A 23,565-nucleotide genomic window follows, 5' to 3' on the forward strand; every position below is an offset into this window, starting at 1 on the left:
TGAGAAGTGCTGTCCTAAGACTTCCTCCCTTTGGCTTTATCGAACCCTTACTTTTCGTGACACGCTACTTTGCTTTTTTCCGTCACGATAAAAAAACGATAGTAATTATTCTCTCATGAAAAGGAGAGAGAGAGAAAGAGAGAGAGAGAGAGAAGAAAGAAAAACGATCTATTATCTCTTTATCGTGGATCTTTGTTCTCAATTTTCATTCTCGTCAATAAAAAAAAAGTTAGACTAGAAACTTAAGATTAAAGAAAGAGGAAGATTACCATCGAGCTCAAGTGTTTCTTGTTCAGTGAATATAACGTTGAATGTTATTATTAAATGGAAATAAGTAAATCAAAAATTAGATAACTGTAGAAGCTTTGATACACTTGTCTTTAGGATGGATTATTGTACGATCATTGAACAGTTGAGTCACTAGCGATGTATCTTCGATTTGCTATGTATCGATTGATCGTGTAACTTGAGATAGTTCTTTAATATACGTTGTTATACATTTTGAAATATTGTTTTCTTAGAAATTTCTTGGTACGACTTTATACTCGTTGGACTTATCAAAGAGAGAGAGAGAGAGAGAGAGAGAGAAAAGTGTTTTAAGTATAGTAATTATTTTTTAAGCTATTACGGTAATTAGCCAATCAACTTCTTTTCGATTTGTTAAGATTTACATTACATCCGCGATATCGTCCATCCATTTGGAAAAGTTCTAATTAGCAACGAAAAAAAAGGAATAGAAGGAAAAAAAAAGACACGGTTAAATACGACGGAATGTCTTTCTTTTTTTTTTTCGCAGGAATAGTGACCATAGAAAGCATTGTTATGCCATCGTTTTGTTCCATTTATGGAAGAAGAATGGTTTAATAATGCTTCGGAAATACCGTCGGTTTAAACGCATTCTTCACCGCTTATTATATCTCTTCTGTTGTTTTATACATTCGAGTATACCATAACATGATAATTAATAACCGTAAAAATATATATTTATTCAATCAGTTGTTTTAAAACGGGACTTTAGAATCGTATAAAATTGCCAGATGTTTTCTCTAAAAATGCTTTTATTTACTTACATACACGTATCCGCGTTTAGTCATTGTAAATATTATAAAAAGTCATTATTATTCTTCTGATAGGTAGGTAATAGTTGTAAATAGAAAGTGCAGAAAGTTTACGCATTTGGACGGTGTGGCCTATCATTTCGCTGGCTTTAAAGATTAGAATTGTATTTAACGAGATTTTAATGCGTCCGTATGTACAAACGTTCACTTACGCGTAGATATACATACATAGGTGTATGTATACTACGGGAAATCGTAGAAGTTACATTAATATGATAAATCTAATCGGAAAGCGATCGAAAGCAGACCTGATAAATTTTACTCTTGAGAATTAGAATTTAGAAAGCACACAATGGTACGAGTTTCACGCGTTTGTTAAAACAATGTTGATCGTTCGTTGAAACATCGTTACCTTGATACCACGAGCTATGTCGCATGAAAGGCGAAGCCAACTCGAAGCAAAGAACGTCTGGCACAAAACCAATATACTTTCCGATGGCGATTACTTACGGTCGAACGATCGAACCGAAGAATCGTCGAGTCTACTACAGCAACTTTCAAAATATTTCATTTCTATGTTTCCTTTTTTTATGAAATAAAAAATATTCTTCACGAGCTTTTTATAAAAATATAATAACGAATGACGTTAGGATAATTTCTATTCGAGATGGTACGAATAAAATATTTAATATCTATATCAAGAAATATAATTTACAACCGATTATTTACTTATTTCGTAACGACTTAAACGTTTCTCGTTTCATTGAATTTACTATAACGAGTAAGAAAAAGAAAAAGAAAAAAAAAATGTCGTCAAGAATATATTCGTCAGTACTGATATAAACTTTATGAAATAGATTATATCGCAATAACGTCGTAATATATCGTATGAATTTGCATTGAAATTCTAATGCATTCTCTTGTCGATCTTTCCATTGATTGATTTGATAATATTCATAGGATATTTTATATTACCAGAGAAAGAAAAAGAGAAAGAGAGGAAGAAAGAAAGACAACTTTATTATTGTTATTATCATTATTATTATTATCATTTCATAACAAATTTATTTATCTTGAAACGGCTTGTAAACGATAATAGAAACGTTATGAGTGGGGTTTAATAAAATTGTTATCGGTTGATGGTTTCCGCGTGTAGAATTTGCACCTGTCGACAAGAATATATATACGTCGAAATACGATAGATTAAAACGGTGGCTAATATCGTATGCTGACAACGATAACCCCCCGTTGTTGTGTTCCCTCCACCCCTCGCTTCAATCTATCGAACGACTGTCCACCCCTTCCTCTGCCCCTTCTCCTGCTATGAGTCATTGAGCGTGAGGATACATGGAGGTGAAGGGAAAAGAGAAAGAAGGAGAAGGAGAGGTCAGGATCCATAAGAAAAGACACTGTTAGGCTGATTCAAGAAGGGACAGCACGTGCTCGACCCATTCGGGATCTTTTGCGCGTCAAGGTGCGATGAATCATTGTTTGTGGGGTTCATTGTTAGTTCGTTTCACGGACATCATTATCCTGACTACATGGTCGAATCCTTTGAAGGATTGAATATCTTCCTCTTTTTTTCTTTTTTTTTTTTTTATTTTACGCTTTTATTTAAAGCGAAACAAAGTTTTCAAGACACGAAAAAATCAATTAATTTTTTATTATATAATATGAATAATATAAGAAAATTGTATGCCTTTAATATTTGATATATATATATATATATTTTTTTAAGCATCACAGATATATATCAGGTATATTCTTTTTTTTTTTTTTTTCCTTTTCTTCTTTTTCTTTTTTTCATTAATACAGCTTTCGAATATTTCACGCGTTCATCTTCGTTAGATTTTTTTCTTTTCTTTTAAATATATAATACATGTTTTGTTGTATGACATATATATTTTTTTTTTCGTCCATAGAGAATTTTTGGTAAGAATAATAATATTAATGATAATAATGATAATAATAATAATGGGAGCAAGGTGAATTTGTGAAATACGATTTAATGTAGTCATAAAAAAAATATTGAACTTTCTGATTATTTCAGTTGGAATGTAGATACTTGGGATTATATCAGCCTGTACGTTTTTGTATCGGTTTTATATAATGAAATGTAAAAGCGTTTTACGTAACGAATAGAACACTTACACCAATAAATCGTGCAGCGTGAAATAAAAAAAGAAAAGAAAGTAAAAGAAGATAAAATTATATTCGAATAAATCGTGTCATATTTTGATCTATCTGAATTCGATATCGTAACCATCGGACATCGAGTTTTTTTCTTTCTATTTCTTTTTCTTTTTTTTTTTTTTTATTTTTTTGATAATAATATTGAAATTGTAAAAAAAAAAGAAAAAAATTACTCTCACAGGCTTATATAAACTTTGTCGAATTTACGAGCGAAAGTTCATAAGTGCAAGCGTGGATAATTATATTTCGTTCGAATTTCGAAACGAGTACGATATATATTCCCCGATCGATAACTACGGCCATTAGTGCGAAAGTGATCTTTAAAGAGAGAGAGAGAGAGAGAGAGAGAGAGAGAGAGAGAGAGAGAGAGAGAGAGAGAGAGAGAGAAAGAAAGAAAGAAAGAGAAAGATATTCGTTCCCTCAAACACGTGACATCGAACATAAAAAAGATCTATATTTATTATGCAATCGATTATATAAGCCTATCAATTAAGGTGACCGTCGAGAAATACAAAAATCTTAGTCATTGATGGCTATTAAAATCATTCATTTTCTCTTTCCTTTTAACGATGATCGAAACAAATGTGTACGTGAAAAAATTTGTTCTCGTACAAATTGTTTTCTTATTTTCTTTATGTAGGAATAATAAATTACATTACCTTGATTAATATGAGATATACTAATATAGAAATAATTAGGAAGAAATATATTATAGATATTATAGCAGTAAGTTCTTTTTTTTTCTTTTTTTTTTTTCATTTCTATTTATTTAAAAATTTCACGATAAATTGAATTATTGCGGAGACACGTTACATTACGCATTAAATACATTCCATATTAATATGTCGTAATTTCATAACCACATACATTTTAAAGATTAAATCTCACGTGTTACTTCGACGTGTATATACACACATACACACACATATATGCATATATATATATATATATATATATATATATATATATGTATATATTTCCTTTTCCTTAACATTGAAAGTTCTTTATCAAGAAATCTTCATTTTTAAAAAATTAAATTATTTTATCTCGAATTCACTTAAGGCTCAATATAAAGTATAATATTTTACAACGGTGAAATGATAATCGATAAATGAATAGAGGAATAGACGAGTTAAAGAAAGAATGAAATAAATAAATAGAAAAGATTTATCGGTCTTTATCGAAAATTAAGTTGAAAAGATTCATTGGTAAATCAATCGAGCGAAGAAATGAGGAGGTCTTTTACTTCTACGAATCTCCAATCGTTCCTGTGGTCCAGCTTTCTAACGGCAAATATTTCAAACCAGTCTTCGGTATGCGGAGCAATAATACGTTCGCCCATATATACCAACGCGAGCGAATAACTCGTGGCTGGTTAAACTATACGCGTAATAGGTATATAGTTATAACAGTGTACGTATATATGTTTGTGAGAATGTATGTGTGTATATAATACATACTCGTAAAACTTCTAAAGAATTCCGAACATACCACTTCCGTTTAAGTCTTTCGACGTTCGATCAATTTTCCCTTCGAGAAAAAAAAGCCGTTCTTAACATTTCATTTCCACTTTTATCTTATTTTTCGATTTTTTAATTAAAAAGATTTTCAGAAAGAAATGTTATATTAGCTGTTATATTTATTAAATTATATAATTATTTTATATTTACATATATATATATATATATTATTTTTTGTATATATAATTAATTTATTCTATATTATATGTAATTATATATATATATATTAAAATAGTTATAAATATAATTATCATATAATTAATTATATAAATAATATAGTTATGATTAATAGATAAATATTATAATCGTAAAACGGAGATAATTACTTTTTTTATTTGGATCATCGCAATCCCTTTTTTATGAAACTTACATTTAATTTCTTGATATATTGTGATTCTGCATTTAAGGGTTAATCGATTGAGTTCAAGTCGAGATAATTAGTCACATTTTTTTTTCTTTTTTTCTTCTTTTTTCTTTACTTTTTTTTTTTTCGTTATATCTCATCGATCATTATAATGCGATACATGTGTGATTTTTATTAGAGATAACGAACTCATCATCATATCCCGAGGGGAGATAGGTAAGCACGTGAGTTCACCCTTTCACATTCGTAACTATATAAGTATGTACTTACTTACGTCCTAACGAACGATCGACTCCTTTCTATCGGCCTGAAGGCATTTACAAACGTTACTAATTAACTCGTCGGCCTGTTTTAATAAAAAGAAGAAGAAAAAGAAAAAGAATATGTCTTACGAAAGATCGCTCGAAGGAATTCACAAAACCTTTGGAATTGACCATAAGTATCTTCGATGTCTATGGATTTGGAATGTTATAGAAATTGCTTTTTATAGTATGTATTATAAATAAATATCTCGTGTTAGAATACATTCCTTTGATTTCTCTACAAATAAATAATAAAAATTATTGGGCGTCTAATCATCTTTCGACATTTAAATTGCATTCTTCGACAAAAAAGGAAAAGAAAATTTTTAGAAAACGTTTACATACTCCGTGTAAATTATAATACTACGTTGTGACATAAGTAGGATGCAGGAAAAAATGTTTATATATTTTTCTTTTTTTATATTTTCTTACACGATATTTACACGCGCAACAGGTTTATAACACTTGGTTCGTATTTAATCGACATTTGTATATCATTAAGAGCTTATAGAGGTGATAAATTATAATTAAAGAAATAATTTGAAAAATAATTGGTAGCTATTGTTATCGATAATTAAGTTTTACGTTACATCCGTTCCCTCATTGAAAATTTCCTCATAAACGAAGAACGAAATAAATAGACAGAAAGGGATAGAAAAGATCGCGTGCAAAGTAAAGAAGGACAATTTAATTTTTTTAATCATCGATAAACTTCACTTTCTTCGACGACTTCTTACAGAAGAAGCGGAAGTTGAGAGAATTGCCTTCGACTTTAATCACATGATACCTACTCATTAAAATCACGGGAACGTTCGATCGTTCGACTCGAAATGGCTTCATAGACTTCGTTGATTCTATCGTTCTCTCTCTCTCTCTCTCCTTCCTTTCGTTGCATATACTCACGAAGTTATACGAATGCATTAATTCTTACACTTATGTACTAGCATTTCTTTCTTTTTCTTCTTCTTTTTTTTTTTTTTTTAATTAATTTTCTCAAATCAGTAATTTCATTTTATTACTATAGTTACTTTTTGAAATTATTTCCTGAATAAATTTCATTTATTCATTTACCTCTTCGTCTTTCCTTCTCGACGTTGGTTGGACATAAATTTTTTTGTTTTCTTTCCTCTTTCTTTTTTCCTTTCTTTTCTCACCGTTGATGTATACAGCTGGAGTCTCGGCTTCCGTTCATTCGCCCTCCCTTCTCTTTCCCCCTTTCTCTACTCTCACAGTCTCCTTTCGCACGTGGCATTATTTCACCGGTAACCAGGTGTTCTTTTTCTTTCTTTTTCTTTCTTTATCTCTTCTTCTTTTCAGTTCTTACCTACCTCGTCCGGGTAATCCGCAGTTTGCTGTCTCCCATCACGTTGTCAAACAACGCACGGAAGTAGACGTGACGAGTCAGTCCAATTAAAGGCATTCCTATTTAATTTCGTTAGATTTTTATATCCTCCTCACGTGCATTGCCTCTTCCAGGAAATATTATATAAAGGGTTCGTAACATGGGTATTTATTAATCGATAGATATCGTTATAGATAACGTTATAGTTTTTAACGAAATTGTATTTTTTAATAGAAAAAGTAGCAAGATTCATTTGTAATTGTATTTTAATAATAATGATAATAATTATTTTTTTATTATTTATTATTATTTTTTTATTTATACAAGCTGCTCGTTTGTATGTGCGTATACAAAGATAGAAATTAGTATCTAAAGGCTAACACGTTCGCGTGGATTAGTTAGAAAAGTTCAGTTCAAATTAAAGATAGGTAGATAGGTATGTGTAGACATATCGACTTTCTAGTATACCATGAACTTTCATCCATTCTCGCTACTTTCCATCGATCATTTTCACTCATAGTTATTTAAATTCATGTCCCGAGCTGAATGTCAACCCGTATGTTAATGTCCTTCGATCTAGTAGATAAATTTTCTATGTGGATTAGATTTTGATTCGATCGAAAGAATGAATAGATAAGTTCTGTCTAATTGGTGGTTTCATTCTTCTTTAGAATTTATTTATTTATTTGCATATTTATCTGTGTGAAAAAAACACGAAGAAGAAGAAGAAAAAAAGACACAGGATTATCTTAAGAAAAGGATTAAAAGTCATCTTACTCTAAGATCGAAGATCGAACGGTTGCGATAGCACCTTCCTCTCGTTAATTTACAAGAATGGTCTCACGATTAAGGACGGGAACCAAAAATTGAATGGCTGGTAATGCACTAAGATGAATCAAGTTACTTGAATTGTTGAAAACTCGAAAAAGTAACTCTTACCTTATGTTAGTAGAATCTAAGATGCCGTGAATGCCTACCGTCGTCATCGTAACTTGCGATATATAGGGTGAACTTTATAGAACGTGATCACTTTTCGTATACATAAACATTTAGAAAAACTCGTTAGGAGAGATAGGATCTAGAAAAAAAAAAAAGAATGAAATACTTCGATCAAAACCTGCTCTTTTTTTTTGGGGATTATTAAATGAAAGATCTTTTAATCGATCGGATTAAATCGAATACTTCTAACAAAAAAAAAAAAAAAAGAAAAAGAAAAAAGAGGGAACAAAAATGATTTTTGAATCGAACGATTTTTTTTCTAAGAATTATCTTTGAATAAGAAGAAAAAACTATTCTTTTCTTCTTAAATAAAATAAACAGACTTAATACGATCGATTCCTTCTATCGCAGGTATTATCGAAATTTTTAGCTATCGAAGAAAATCTGCGAAACAGTAAAAATGTAGATAATCGATTAACAACAAAATAATAATAAATTCCTTATTTAAATGATCGCTTATTTATAGATCAATTAAAATCGATTTAGTAGATTTCAATATTCTCTAGAGTTCGTCATTTCTCATTCTTTATTTTACGATAAAGTTTTCTCTGAAATTTGTTTACACCCTATATACTACGTACGTACGTACATACGCACATTATTTCGCCGACGAGCTAGACAACCCCCACTCTAAAGCTCGTCGTTACAGGTGAGGCCCGACTCCCACTACCTCGTCGGGCCCCGACTATTTCTTCTTTTTCCACCTCCTTCTCCTCGTCCTTCTCGCCCTCCTCCTCATCCTCCTCCTTCTCTTCCTCTTTCTCCCAGACGGCGAAGCACAGCGAAGAAGCCGAAGAACTCGCGTCCTCGCGAGTCTCAGAAGTCAACGGCGAACCGTGAAATCCACGTCCGCTCCGCTCGCGTATATATTCTTTCTTCTTTCTCTTTATCTATATTTTCTCTTGCAATGTGTCTCTCTTAATCCATTTGTTTCTCTATCCTTTATTATTTATCTCTCGGAGTGAAACGAGAAAGAACGTTATTTAGTTAGGACGTTTAGATTTTACTTTCGTTTTCGAGAAAAACGCGCGAAGATCTTCGTCGATCGATGGTGGTGAGTTCAAGGCCCAAGGATATCATCCAAAGTGAGTGCATCGAACTCAAAGGCGTCGGATTCTACCTCGACTACTTTCTTCTTATTCTCGACTTAGAGAATCGTGATTTTTTTCTTTAATAATTCGCTATTTAATAGTGAATAACGACGGACTCATTTGTCGTTGGTTTTTATATTCTCAAAATTAATTTCATTGGGCGGTTCAATTTTTATTTTATTCACGTTGAAAATTGAGATATTCGTTGTACGTTTGATAAACATGTTTCATGGAATTTCGTTTTATTATAAGGAATATAAGAAGAGTGCCAAGAGTTTAGCAATTATTTTTACTTTTTCAAAATTAAGATTAATATAAATACGACGTTTCTTTCTTTCTTTCTTTCTTTCTTCCTTTTATATATATGTATATTTAAATATCTTTTTTATATATAGATATCTTTCGTCTTACGGATAATCGACTTCTCTCTTGTTAATATATAATAAATAAATTTTTAATATTTTTATTTTTTACTCTTCTACAAAGATAATTATAGTTAAGACGAGGAAAAGAAAAGAAAGAAAGAAAGAAAGCGAGCAGAAAAGGATACTTTCTACAAACGCATCAAATTTACAATCGACGTTTTACGTAAGCTGATAATTCTTCAATGAAATAATTATAGATCGATACGTTGTATAATCTATTGAATAGATACAAACAAATAACGTAGTAATAACTTCTAGAAGGTGGAAAACCGATACTGCGTATTCAAAGAACGACTTCTTCACGCATCGCTTACGACCCTTTTTCTTTAACGAAAAGAGTTTAAAATTGTGTAAGTACGTGCATATGTGTACGAATAATACGAAGCAGAGGTTGTACAGGACACAGACACGTATGTGCTTCCGGTTTTGTAGGAGTGCGCGTGAATTGGCTGAGTGTTAACGTTCGTGGTGCATCCGTAGAGTCGCGAGGTTACCACCCTTCACCCCTCTCTACCTTCTCTTTCACCCCCCACCCTACCATCACCATCACCATCACCCATCCCTAACACAAGTACAACCAGTCACGGATCGAGGATCATACCGCGAATATCGTGAAGCTTAATAGGAGCGAGCCATGCTGATACTTCCGGACATAAAGTTACAGGTAACTCGTTACTTGCTTACCTACCGTTAATTATTCTTCATTTCTTCTTTCCTTCACGCAAATATTTTTTTCTTCTTCTTCTTCTTCTTTTCCTTTTTTTTTTTTTTTTTCTTTCTATTTCTTTTCCTCGCACGAGAGTTAGAACGCGTGTTACTCCGTGCGTGGAAACGTTTGAACGTTCGAGATCGTTGCACGCTGTTTAGAATTCGTCGATCTTGATCGTTCGATCGAAAAAAAAAAAAAAAAAAAAAATTAGGAACGTTTTGTATCGAGAATGAATCTGAATGAAAAATATGTGCAACTTTGGAAGTATGGTTTGAAAAAGAAAAGGGAAGGATCTTTTTCTTTCTATTTTTTTTCTTTTTCTCTTTTTTTTTTTTTTTTCTTTTTAGACGTATTTAGAAAATTTAGGTAATAAGATAAGTTTGATCATATATGTATGATGGATATGGATTTGTTTAATATCTTTGTAGTTTCATGTTTTCATGAAAAATGACACGAAAGAATTTTTTTTTCTTTCTTTTTTTAAACGAAACTTACAAAACATAAAATTCCTTCTTTCTCTTATAATAAAATTGTGATTCGATTCGAAGACCTTAAGACGATCAGATTTGAATAGTTTCATTTTCGAAACGTAATTCATCAAATTTTCAATCAGATCAAATATTCTAATAATTTTAAAAGTTTATTAGCTATTACGTTTTCGAAGATGATAATAAATCGAGAGACGATAAAAAATCGTGACATTGATCGTAATAAAATTACTCTTACGTGCACTTGATCGTATTAATGAACGATAATGAAGAAAAATATATATTTTTTTTAAGGTAAAAGATTATGCGAACTGAAAGTTCTCTTTCTTACGATTCTTTCGTGGAACGATATCGACGTTAGTTTCGTTTCATGCGAAATAATAACCCGTGCATACCTACGATGCGTTTCCTGTCAGACGACGTAGGTAGACTACGACGAAGTTACATGCCAAGGTAACATCAGTATGGTGAATGAGAATATATCCAATATAGCATTCTAAAGTAGTAACGAGGATTACTTATCTATCGCTCGAGGCATAACAAACTTGTAATATCTTATAATTCCTACAGTTCATGAACTTTGTTTATTAAGATATCGTCTCGAAAATGTTCATTCCAAAATGAATAACAGTGACATAAAAAATTATCAAGTAGATAGATACATATCTCGTACAGATATTATCTATGTCATCTTAAAAAGATATACATTTTCTTTCTTCGTTTTTTTCTTGTTAGACAATTTCTCTTTTTATGATAAATCATATAAATTATTTGTATTTTTATAAAACAGCTTGTACATTAATTCAGAAAAGATTGTGAGTTTCTCTCTCCCTTTTTCTCTCTTTCTCTCTCGTTCTTTCTCTAGGTAATAAATCGCAAATAAATGTATATTTTCGTAATACAACGTAGGTTAATTCATACATACATACTTACATATGTACATATGTAAATATTATATTATACTCATATGTTTCATCGAACCTCTATATAAACGAGTTTGCGTAGGCTCCCACAATCTCTCTTTCTTTCTTTATTTTTCTCGTTTACCGCAACTTTTCGCAATCGATTCTTTACGATCGAACGACAGTGGCGAACAGAAGCCTCGACTTCGTTACATTAATTATATATTAAACGTATATTTCATTAATAAAACATTACTATATTAACGTCATCTCATTGAGTAAGAATCAAACAGTTTAGAAATACAACATTTCAAATGTTTTCTCTTTTTAACTTTTTGAAATTCTTTAGTCAACGAGAGAGCAGCCTACCCGTGTAACTCCGATTCTTCTTCGTAGTCTCGTACTTTCACCTTTTCCCAAATTGTAGGATCACGCGAGAGAAAGAAAGATAGAGTGGGGATAATGACTCTCCTTGAACGATGCAATCAAGGTAACCACGAGAGAAAGAGAGATTCCCCTTTCGTTCACGCGTTGGTCCATGGTGATCGCGTACGAAATAAAGGGAATTCTCATAATCCAATTAGAAAGTTAAAGAATTACGAATAAATATCGTTATTGTGATTTGGTATATCTTATACATGCGTTGTTTTCAAATGCTTATATTTGATATATAAAAATTATAATATATAAAAATATATAATATAAATTATAAACTTATATATACATACATACATACATACATACATACATACATACATACATACATACATACATACATACATACATACATACATATATACATCAAATAAATGTAGTTAAATGTGATGAAGTATAATTAAAAACATCTAAAATATTTCCCTTTTATTTTTCTTTTTTTTTTATAGACGATTCAAATTTTTTCTATCACTGTACATATTTATTAGAACGCATAGTATAAATTATTTATATATATATATGTATATATTCGAATTCATTTACACTTTATATACAACCATATAACCACCATATTATTACTATCGTTAAAAAAATCGTTAAGAAGATCGTTCGTTACTACGTGAAGTTCCTCTTGGTGAAATTGATTTCTCGATAAAGATCATTTAATCTATATTAGTTTTATCGTCATACCTGTTTATTATACGTATACCTACATTTACACGAATACAGAGTTCGTGTGAAAAAAGGATACTTTCATCGTTTGACATACTTATGTACGTTAGTTGATTCGATTATGGAATTCGATAAAATCGTCGTAAAACTTGATTCTGTGTTAAAGATCGACTTAGGAATGTTCTTAACGTTGACGTATACTTTGCGGATTAATAACTATCTATCATACATCGAATACGAGTTCAATTTAACAACCGTTACTCAAGCACTCGATTATGAGCAATCGAGTCGAGTTATGTCTTTCTATTCTTGAAAAAAAAAAAAATAAAATAAAACAAAAAAGAAAGAAGAAAGAAAGAACAAAAGAAACAGAGAAAAAAAGATTCAAGAAAAAAGAACAATTGTAAAACATAAGTTCGATCGTTGTAAGCTCTTACAATACGAAAAGGGATTGAAACATTAACCTTGATGATCAACCAAGCGTCGAAATAGTCGCACATGTCTAGACCGGATCCGGTCAGTTCGTTCATTCGAGGAAATCCTTTTGATGAAATAATTTGTTCTCTTAGGATAGATGCAATAATCGTTGTAATTTCGAAGGAAATGTTATCGATTCTTGTATCTCTTTGCGAAATAATTTTCCTTTGATCGTTTCAAATGAAAATTATATAGCGTTCCTATCAGATGACAATTTTAAAATTATAAAAGTTTCAAGTTAATCAACTCTCGAACGCTTCTGAATAATGAAGAATTATGGGATAGTAATTTTCGATGTGATTTAACGTGCAATTAAACAATCTCCAAATAATATTTATTTCTTAAATTTCGTTAAATAAATGTATGACTGTACGTATTAATAACTTACATTATTATTTCATATTACTTTATTAATAATCATTTTTCAATTTTACATATACACTTACAATGGCAATCTACATATATACATATACATATACATATTTTTTTTCTGAAAATTAAAAAAAGAAAAAGAAAAGAAATATTACACATAGAAGAATTATTATCCCTATTTATTGTTACACCGACGTACCCCATAATTTTATTACTTTTTTAAATTACTTTTCTATACTTACATTGATTACGATAGATAATAATCCAAGTGTAATAAACTTCAATTTATCTCTTTCTCTTTCGTATCGATAAGATGTTTCTCCTGTAGATATCTCGTCATCGGGGAAAAACGAGTTTGAACGTGCGAGAAAAAAGAAGGAAAAAGAAAAAGCAAAAAATAAAAAAGGACAGAGAGAAAAAAGATATGGCGTGGCGCGAACGGAGAGAAACGTGGACGCACCCTATTTCCTGTATGTCGGACCGTCTGGTGCCTATCAGTGGCTTTCAAAGGGGATGGTGGGGGCTTTGAGAGTGGATACCGTTACTGGCCCCCTTCTCCCGTATTCCACTAAAGATGTTGTCGTCTCTTAATCTTCCTCTTCTTTCTTTTCATTTTCTTTTTATTCTTATTCTCGATGACTCTCGATGGACCGCAAGACCAATTCCACGTTCTCGCGAGAGAGAGAGAGAGAGAGAGAGAGAGAGAGAGAGAAAGAGAAAGAGAGAGACGTGTCCTCTTCGATGGTTAAACCATCTTTCTCTTAGTGAATCTTTACCGTCGTCGTTATGTACAAACCTTTTCGAGAAGAGAGAGTAGGGAGTTACACAGGACTCGAATTTCTCCTCTTAAACGGGCAAGGTGTACTCGCAGTTATTACCATATATCACGTTTCTATGTTTTTGTGAATTAGAAAAGATCTTTCTTCTTATTACGATATGTGTATCATCGTTTTAAAAAGCTTCGACTTTTCTTTTTTTCTTGTATTCTTGACTTTTATCAATATCGTTCCCTTTGAGATTGTATTGCATTTATGTAAATGATTAAAATGGTATTAATATAAATTTGTACGAATATTTGTATATGTATTTGCATAAGTAAATTTTTTTTTTATCGCGTATTCACGCGATATATTATCTTTCTTTTTTCTTTTCCTTTTTTTTCTTTTTTTTTTTTTTTTTTTTTTGAAAGTTTATATACTTTATAAAGTTTCATCAATTAACAAATAAAAATGATGTCGTGATAGTGCTATATAATAACTTCATAAATTATTAGAAATGGTATATAAATTAAGACGAATGAAATATTAATAAATACGTTGTAGCGAAACGATGTTTTATTTTAAGCGAGAAGAAATAAAATCAGGAAATGGAAAAATATTGATTGGTATAAGAAATTATTTAATGAAAAACTTTACGAAATTTGTCTATAATGATAGATGTATTTTACAGAAATTATTTCAAATTGTTCGTTATTATTACGATGGTTTGTCAAAGCGATTTCATTGACAACTTTTCGACAGGTGAAAAATATAACTATAGTCATACGTATATACATCGTTGATGATGAAAGGTATCGATTATCTCGGTTACGTGTTTCTTCCTGATTGTACAACATAATTACTTCCATCCTTCGTCCGGTAGCTTTTCATCTCGTCCATACGTAACAGAACACACACACACACACACACACACATTTATGTATGTATATACAGGTATGTATAACAGATGTTATGGTCCATCTAAAATTCACGAATAATTCAACTTTAAATAAATTAGGTATTTATTTTTTTAATACATGTAATATGTAAATTATATTGTCGATTTGATATTCACGAAGAACTTATACAAAGTGTCTATTAAATTTATATATCTTTCTTTTTTTCTTTTCCGATATATTTCATACAAGTTATAAAGTATATCCATGGTATTCCGTTAATATTGTATTTAATCTTCTTACATAGTAAAAGCTGTTCTACTAATCATAGAAAACAAGAAATATTTCGAAAATGTAGGTCAAGAAACGTTACTTTTGAAAAAGTTTATGTTCCTTCAATTATCAATTGGAAAAAATCATTAATTATGCTATTGGATCGTTGAACTTATTACAAAATAAATATAAAATATTTCGTACTGTTTAGAAAAGTTAAACTTAACACTTTTCATCACAGTTCGTATTATCAAATAATTCAAGATGATCTCAATGAAGAAAATACACTTGTTACTTTTAATCCATAAATCGATAGATATGTTTCTATGATAGCTTGTTGCGATACGAGATATTTTTAACCTTTCTCTCGTAATACAAGAAAACATTGATTTCTACGATGCATCACGACGGAAGGAAGTAATTTCGACGATTTTTTTTATTACACGAGATTATATAACTGCAATTCGATTCGTATTTGAAAGAATTTCAAAGAGATAAAAAGGAAAAAGGAATTGTATTTTCACGGCCATCAAAAGTGTTGATGATGTAAGAAAATGGCATACTTTAAAGAAGATTCAAGTGACAATGCAAGAAAGCGTAAAAGAAGATTGTTGTATCGTTTAAGAGGAAGGGAGAGATCGAATTGATTGACGTCTGGGTCGCAAGGAACGTTTAAGCTTTATTTTCTCTTTCTCTTTCTTTCTCTCTTTCTCTTCCTCTATAGACCAGCCATATTCAACCTGCGAGAACGCATACGGCTCGTCAACCTTTTATGTGCCGCTCGAAACACTCATGAAGCGACCTTGATGACGTATTGACGGTAACACGTAGCAATTATAAAACTGGTTTGTCTAAAGTAGTCAAAAGTATGTTTGAATATCAATAATGATAATAATTTTCCAATAAATTTTTGGACACGTATAGGAATTTTGTTTCTTATTAGATGGATGCAAGAGCACTTTCATTTTATTTACTATTTTAATTTACTCTTTTTAGTAAATAAAATTTGTCTTCAATTTTTTTTTTAAGCAAAATGGGAGACGAGCTTTTGCACTAATTCTATGTGAAATAAAAAAAAAGTTTCGAGTATGGTAGACGTTGGATATATATTATTGTATTACACACACACACACACACACGCACACACACATATATATATAGATATAATTTAAGATCTTTGGGATTCATTGATGGTTGGTGAAATAAAAAAAAAAGTTTTGAGCATGATAGACGTTGGATATATCGTAGACGATAAAATTAAAGGGCTGATCGGTGTCGAACGAGTTCACTCGAAGGTTCCCCGGCGTCGTCGTGTCGCCTCGTTGACGGCGCACGACACTCGAAACGAGAAAGAATCGGTCTTATCCTCCCCACCATATTGTCTCCGGAGTTTCTCTCCTTTCACCGAGTGTCGGTTCGGTCCATGGGTCCCATACATCGGCCACGTCTCGGCAGTTGTTAAAACGGTGCAACGGTAGACGGACTCGAGAGAGAAAGATCGTGCGACACATATTCGAAATACTAAGATCAAATCGGGCGTTACTTCGTTCGAGAAAAAAAATTCTATTAGCATTTTTCAATCGAACGAAGTTGGAGTTCGTCATACCTTTTAAGTTTCGTCGCGGTTTTATATTTTCTTTTCTTTTCTTTTCTTTTTTTTTTTCTACTTTCGTCAAAGAGAAAAGTGTGAAATTATAATAAGGTGGACCTGAAAGTTCTCGTTCTTCTGACATTGACAGTGATTCTCTTTCCATGTTTTTCTCCTTTCTTTCTTTTTTTTTTTTTATATTTTCATTGAATTGGGTTTCGAATTTCATTGGAATTCTTTCGTGACACTCTTGACATCCTTTTTTATAATATGTAAGGCTTACTATACATAGGGTCTTTTAAAATTGATGAAGTAATGCTCGATTAAGTAAGCAAGAAAATGTTGGTAAATATATGCAGGATCAACAGTTTTTAAATAGTATGTCGTGATAATAACGTGAAAAGATTTTGTTTCTCTTTGCGAGGATATGTTTGATAAGCACAGTTATATTAATTCGATACAATCGATTCAAAATCATGTAAAGAAATAGACGACAACAAAAAATAATCCAATAAATTATCAACATTGTTTTCTTTATTTTATCGAGTACTATGTATGTTCAGAGTACTCTCATTTTTACAACACTCTATATATATCCATCGATGATTATAAAAGTTGATTATAAAAGTACCTATACGTATGGCTAAATTTTTGTTTCTTTCTTATATAATCAAAACGATATAAAACGAAATTACTGATTTATTTTTTCTCATATTTTTTATTTTTTAAGCCACTTTTTAATCATTCGATTTTTTCTCTCTCTTTTTTTTTTATATAGGACGGATAATAAACGAAGCTTTAAAAGTTCAGATTTCGACAAATAAAAAAGACAAACAATTTGTATTCTTTCCTTTCTATTATAATTAATGAGTTCACGGAGTCGTAGGAACGGAATCGCTTTCGTGTCCTTGAGAATAGTAGTAGCATTGCACAATTCGCCAACTAAGAGATACAAAGTGAAAGAAATCCGAACTCGAAAACGGCTTTACGGCTGTAATCTCGTGCCTCTCGGAATAATCAAGGAGCTTCCGTAGATCGACAAAAACAGTTATTCGTGCTAACTATCTTCTTTCTCTTTGCGTGGTAAACGAATTAAGGATACATTGGAGGGAACACGTAGATGAGTTTAATCTTTGAAATTATGTCAGTTCTGTATCGCGATTTGCTTCGTTTACCGCGATAGCGGTTTAATTTCGTTTACTCTAATGAACCTCGTAATCTCGGTAATTAATGGCTGAACATTTTTAAACGGCACTTCGTCCGTATAACGAGGATATATTTAAAGAAACGAAACTTTGCGGAATTTTACGATCTCGAATAAATATTTGGGTCAAATAAAGCATGTATGTAAATTTTTCTTTATTCTTTCGCGACATACGAAATAAAAGAAGGAGATATAAACGAGTTACGCAACTAATACTTCTCTTTTCCCAAGAAAAAGGAAAAGAAATCAAAATGAAAATCAAATTTCGCGGGAAAAAATATTGTCATGGTCGATCGATAACGTAGAGAACGTTATTATCGACTTGACCTCGGCGGGAAAACAATTCGTAATAAAAACGAAATCACTTAGCATAGAAAAATCGTTTGGAAGATTAAAATCCCGTTAAAAAGGGAAAAAATATATATGTATATACATATATGTATACGATACAATCGTTCATAAGGTCGATCGTATTGCTTTTCTAGATGTCTAATTAAATTGAAATAAATTACATTTATGAGACAAAAGGTATGAGAAACGATGATCGTCACGGTGAAGAGCCAACCTCAATCTTTTTCATTGTTAACGAGATTACGAGCGCGTGCTCGTGAATACATACCTACCAATCATTATTATTCAATTTTAACGGCAATCGTAGACGATATAGTTCTCTCATTTGAGGCTTCCGCAAGTTGTTATAACGAAACAGTTAGGCCGTTCGTAGCTTCGGATAAAGAACGAACGAAGAAGAGTAGTAATGCCTTTAGGTGCGTGTTACGGTAGATTTAACGTCTGATTGTAACCGATTCTCTTCTACTATCTCTAAAACGAACCGTTTAGAACAAGATACTCGACCGACTTTAAAAAAGAAAACGTTTAACTTTGATTTGGTTTAATATTTATTACTGTATATTTCGACGTACGATTTATGGGACAATTTATGCTAGGATGCGTTCCGATATTGTTGACCCGATCAACTTGGTTTGATCGTTTGATCTTGAAGAAGAAACGAACGGGTTCGAGCTTCGCGATTCGATTCGTTATCGCGCGCTTACGGTATCGACTCTCGTTACGCTTCGAGTGCCTGCTCGTCCCCAAAATCCTTCGATCTGAGTATTACGTTTTCGAGATCTTGTTTTTTTCCTTTTCTTTTTCCTCTTTTCTTTCTGTTTCTGTATCTTTTTTTTTTATTTTAAGCAAGAGAAATATTTTTTATCAACGATATCGAACGACGATGTTTATTATAGAATCGTGAATCGTGATTTTCGAATAATCGAAAGATTATTATTAACTATCGTTAGTTTAATCGTTCGATGTTTTTATTCACGTTTCGAAATGTTACTCGTTTATGTAGCAATAAGACAGATTATTTAGAATTCTTTGTTTGTATTTCTTTTCTACTTTAAATCGGAAGATAGACTTTATTTAATTGTTATAAAGAGACGTTACGTAGTTCGTCGGGCGTTCTTTAAATTTTCTTCCAATCACAAAAATATCGATCATAAAAATATTAGAAAATTTGCATAATCGATTTCATTTCATTTCGAAACTGTGCGGACGCGGAAGAAAAAAGTGTATCGAGTGAGAATGAGCGAATAAATAAGGATGCTCAGTACTACAGTATTACTATTATCTACTATCATATTACTACTACTGCTACTACTATTACTACTACTACTACTACTACTACTGTCTATTACTACTACTACTACGATATCACGTTGCTCGATCATATTGGCAATAGTTTAATCAGACTGGAACGAAATTATGGTAACGAAGTCGCGCTTCTACGAGCAACTCCGTATACCACGTATATTATGTGGAAGTGTAAAAAAAAAAAAAAAAGAAAAAAGGAAAAAAAGAACACGAAAAGGCATTCGTCCTCCATACGTAATACTGTAGCTTATATCGCGAAGAAAGGAATATTTCTTCTAATGGAGAAACGTATTATCTTCGAAGTAATGACTTGCTATATGTCGATTTTTCTTTATTGTTTTTAAAGTTTTTCTGCAAAACTTTTGACATATAAGCGAATAATTTCTTTACAAAGTTTATTCATAATACAATACATGCATATGTCTATATACGGATATATGTTAAACTACATGGCACATTTAATAAGATTAACACGTTCAAATTATTTCCGTTCTACTTTCGACGAGAAAAATATTTATTACAAAAGGAAAAAACAGGCAAGATTTCTTCCGTAGACATTGTTGATTTCGAGCTGTACGACGAAATGTTGAGTCAAATAGCTGGACAATTTTTTTCGTGGTTATAGAAAAAAGAAATCGATGTAAGATCCTTTTTTTTTTTATTTTAAAAAGCAGTAATAATTATCATTGGATCGTGAATTATGAATATGGCGTTACGCGAATTCCGAATATGACAAAGGCGAATTTACTTTTTACAACGATTAAAAAAGAAAACTTTGGTCGAGTTTCGTGTTTTATCGCTTCGTGTTTAATCCACTTGACTAACGTTACCTTATCGCTTTTTGCATTTATAACGAATCGATACGTTTCTAATTACAAAAGCGTGGTCGAATAGTCAGTTTAAAATGCGTTATTTCGACAAGCTTGGATTTACTTGATTTCTCTGAAAATGAAAGTTTCGAAAGGGAAGAAAGAAAGAAAGAGACATAATAGGTAACTTCGTTTAACAAATTCGATCGAAACGAGTAATGCAAATGACACGCGTTCGTTCGGCCCAACCCTGATCGATCGGGCGAGACTTTTACGCTCCTTTTCCTGTTCCCAGCGGATTTGAAAGGGCATACGGGCAAGTCACTTCAAAAGAGCAATTTACATTCGAATCTACGTGTAATTTATATTTTCAATATACGAAATAACGATGTTTGTTGAATGATTTTTCGAAAGAAAAGAAATTATCTTTAATTTTTATATTATTTTTTTCGACGGACATATATGTATATATTAATGCATTGAAAAAATTATTTATCGTTTATATCGTTTCGATATACGTCATTACGTAACATATAATCGTAATAAAATTTTATTTACGATTTTTAATCTATTTTGTATCTGTAAAGTTTTTAGTATCTTTTTTCTTTTACACACTATTATTTCATTAAACAATAAAAATTTTGTTTTCCTCGTATACTTCTTTTCCTTCTATCTTTATCGTTCCTCGTTTCGATATGTGTTATCAACTTATTACTTGTTAAATTAAAAAAAAAAAAAAAAAAAAAAAGAAAAAAAGAATTGACTATTATCTTTAACGAAGTCGAAGCATATTTTTTAATAACTTTTTTCACAGAATAAACGTACGTTTTACGTATATAATAATGTAATATATTAATGTTGAAAGAGAATCACTTTGACCGAGGAACAGTTTGACAGTAAAGAATTTTCAGATTCACTCGATTCACCAAAGAGATTTATTACGATTTGTAGAGAGAAACGTCGCGTCATTCGGGAAAACGGTCTCTCGAAGCGTACCGTTCGTCCAACATCGATGAAACGATATATTTTGACTATTAAATGCGAATGAAATTGCATAAAGAAAAAGAAACGAAGAAGTTCGATGACGCGTCCCTCGAGATAACATGCTCAAGTGGGTACACTATTCACCGTTACCGAAAAACCATACAACTGTGACGTCGCCATTAAAAAAGGACGAAAAGGATAGATCTACGAACGAACGAGAAAATGAAAAGGTTTATTCAAATCGATTATCACGTTCGACGAAATCACAAACGACGGAAGAAAATGAAATATTGGAATGCACCGTAAAGTATTTAGGGGTAAGAAATTATATAAAAGAAATAGTAAAAGGAATGATAAAAAAGAAATCTTATTTTAAATGTGACGAGATAAAATAATGAAATATTGGAGGATACCTTGTAAATAAATTATTTTAATACAAATGGGAAAAATAAATCAAGAATCGATAAAAAAAGGTATGATACTTTCTAGCTTTTTGATTATATTATTACATAGTTATTATAAATACGATGAGATATAGTACACATAATCATATTAAATATAACGAGAGAGAATGAAATATTGAATGAAATATTGTTATAAAGGAAAAAAAGATAAGAAAGACTCGACAAAAAGAAACAATGATACTTTTATTTATTTCTTTGTTTTATTATTTTGAATCATTTCAGATCTTTATTGAAATGTTACAACGATGAACGTCAACGAATAAATATGATTGATTTTAATAACGAATCGTATAATTTTTGTAGGTAAAAAATTAAAAAAAATATATATATATATAAAAAGATAAAAGAAAATGTAGAACAAATAGAATTAACGATAAAACGTCAACTTGGAAAACGAGCTCTCGATAGAGTCGTATATAACGGCATAATCGAATAAATGGCGGCAAATTGTAGTCGAGACACAATGACACGATGTGGCAATTCATAGAAAACAATCTAACTAGAAAAGCTTGGTGCACGTATAAAACTGGGCGTACGTCGAACGTCACGTTACTGCACATCCTCTTGCATCATACATGAATTCAAATATATAAAGCTTCTTCTTTCTAAGTAAAATGTATTCGAAAACGTACGAACAATGTTTTATAAAATAAACGGATCTTACAAACTACTTCGTTTAGTTTGTCTAGTTTTTTCTTTTTTTTTTTTCATAGTTACGGTTTTGTCCATCAATCTTTCTCTTACTACGTGATACCTTAAATGATAATTTCATGCAAATTTATTCCACGTTAGTGTGAAAGAAAGGTGACATGAAAATTTATATTTCGAATAAACGCGTCGATTACTTAACGTATGATCCTTCCTCTTTTCTCTTTTTTTTAAATATATTTAGGAAATATTTTTTATCATTGTACTAATCTTTATTATACTAATATTTGGATGGATATAATAATGGTTAAAGTCATATACAATTAAGATTATTATTTTCTTTTATTTTTATGGAATTTAATGAAAAACGACATTGTGTTGCATATATTTTATTGTGCGTTGAACTACGTTAACATACGTATATACATATGTTGTAATTTTATAATCATACGCATAACAATTTTTTTTATAACATATTTTTAATTTCTTCGGTTTTAGGGGTCAGATCCGAGGGTCGCGACTTGCAGAGGAAAATTGCAGAATAAACGAAGCAAATTGAATCAGGAGATAAACAAGGAGCTTCGATTGCGCGCAGGCGCAGAAAATCTTTTCAAGTTAGTTGACCGTTTCATAGAATAAATTAAATCAAATCTTTATGGTATGATTTGTACGACCAATTTAACGCGTACGATTTTTAAAACGTATACGTTTTACAGAGCGACGACGAACAGGAAACTCAAGGAGACCGTAGCTTTGGAATTGAGCTTCGTTAATTCGAACTTGCAGCTGTTGAAAGAACAGTTGGCAGAACTGAATAGCTCGGTGGAACTCTATCAGAATGTCGACGGGTTAGTTTTTTTCTCTAATTCCTATATCTTTTTCACATTCTTTTTAACTTTTTTTTTTTATAGACATATTTAACTCTTTTTACACGTT

At 31.2% G+C, this 23,565-nt stretch overlaps 1 protein-coding gene across 5 annotated transcripts in view; it reads left to right on the forward strand.

Annotated features, from left to right (window-relative positions):
* Positions 1-23,565, forward strand: part of LOC122630192 (rhophilin-2) — a 41,814-nt gene that overhangs the window by 11,364 nt on the left and 6,885 nt on the right. For 2 of the 5 annotated variants that reach the window (XM_043814436.1, XM_043814437.1), the window contains 2 exons: positions 23,128-23,243; positions 23,346-23,477. In XM_043814436.1, coding sequence (XP_043670371.1) covers positions 23,128-23,243; positions 23,346-23,477 — 248 coding nt within the window. Of the gene's footprint in view, positions 1-8,559; positions 8,864-9,386; positions 9,458-9,552; positions 9,645-9,726; positions 9,959-21,394; positions 21,835-23,127; positions 23,244-23,345; positions 23,478-23,565 lie in introns of those variants that run through there. The other 3 variants (XM_043814438.1, XM_043814439.1, XM_043814435.1) reach the window with 3 other exon arrangements.

This window comes from Vespula pensylvanica, chromosome 6 (genome assembly GCF_014466175.1).
Source record: "Vespula pensylvanica isolate Volc-1 chromosome 6, ASM1446617v1, whole genome shotgun sequence".
NCBI classification, from domain to species: domain Eukaryota; kingdom Metazoa; phylum Arthropoda; class Insecta; order Hymenoptera; family Vespidae; genus Vespula; species Vespula pensylvanica.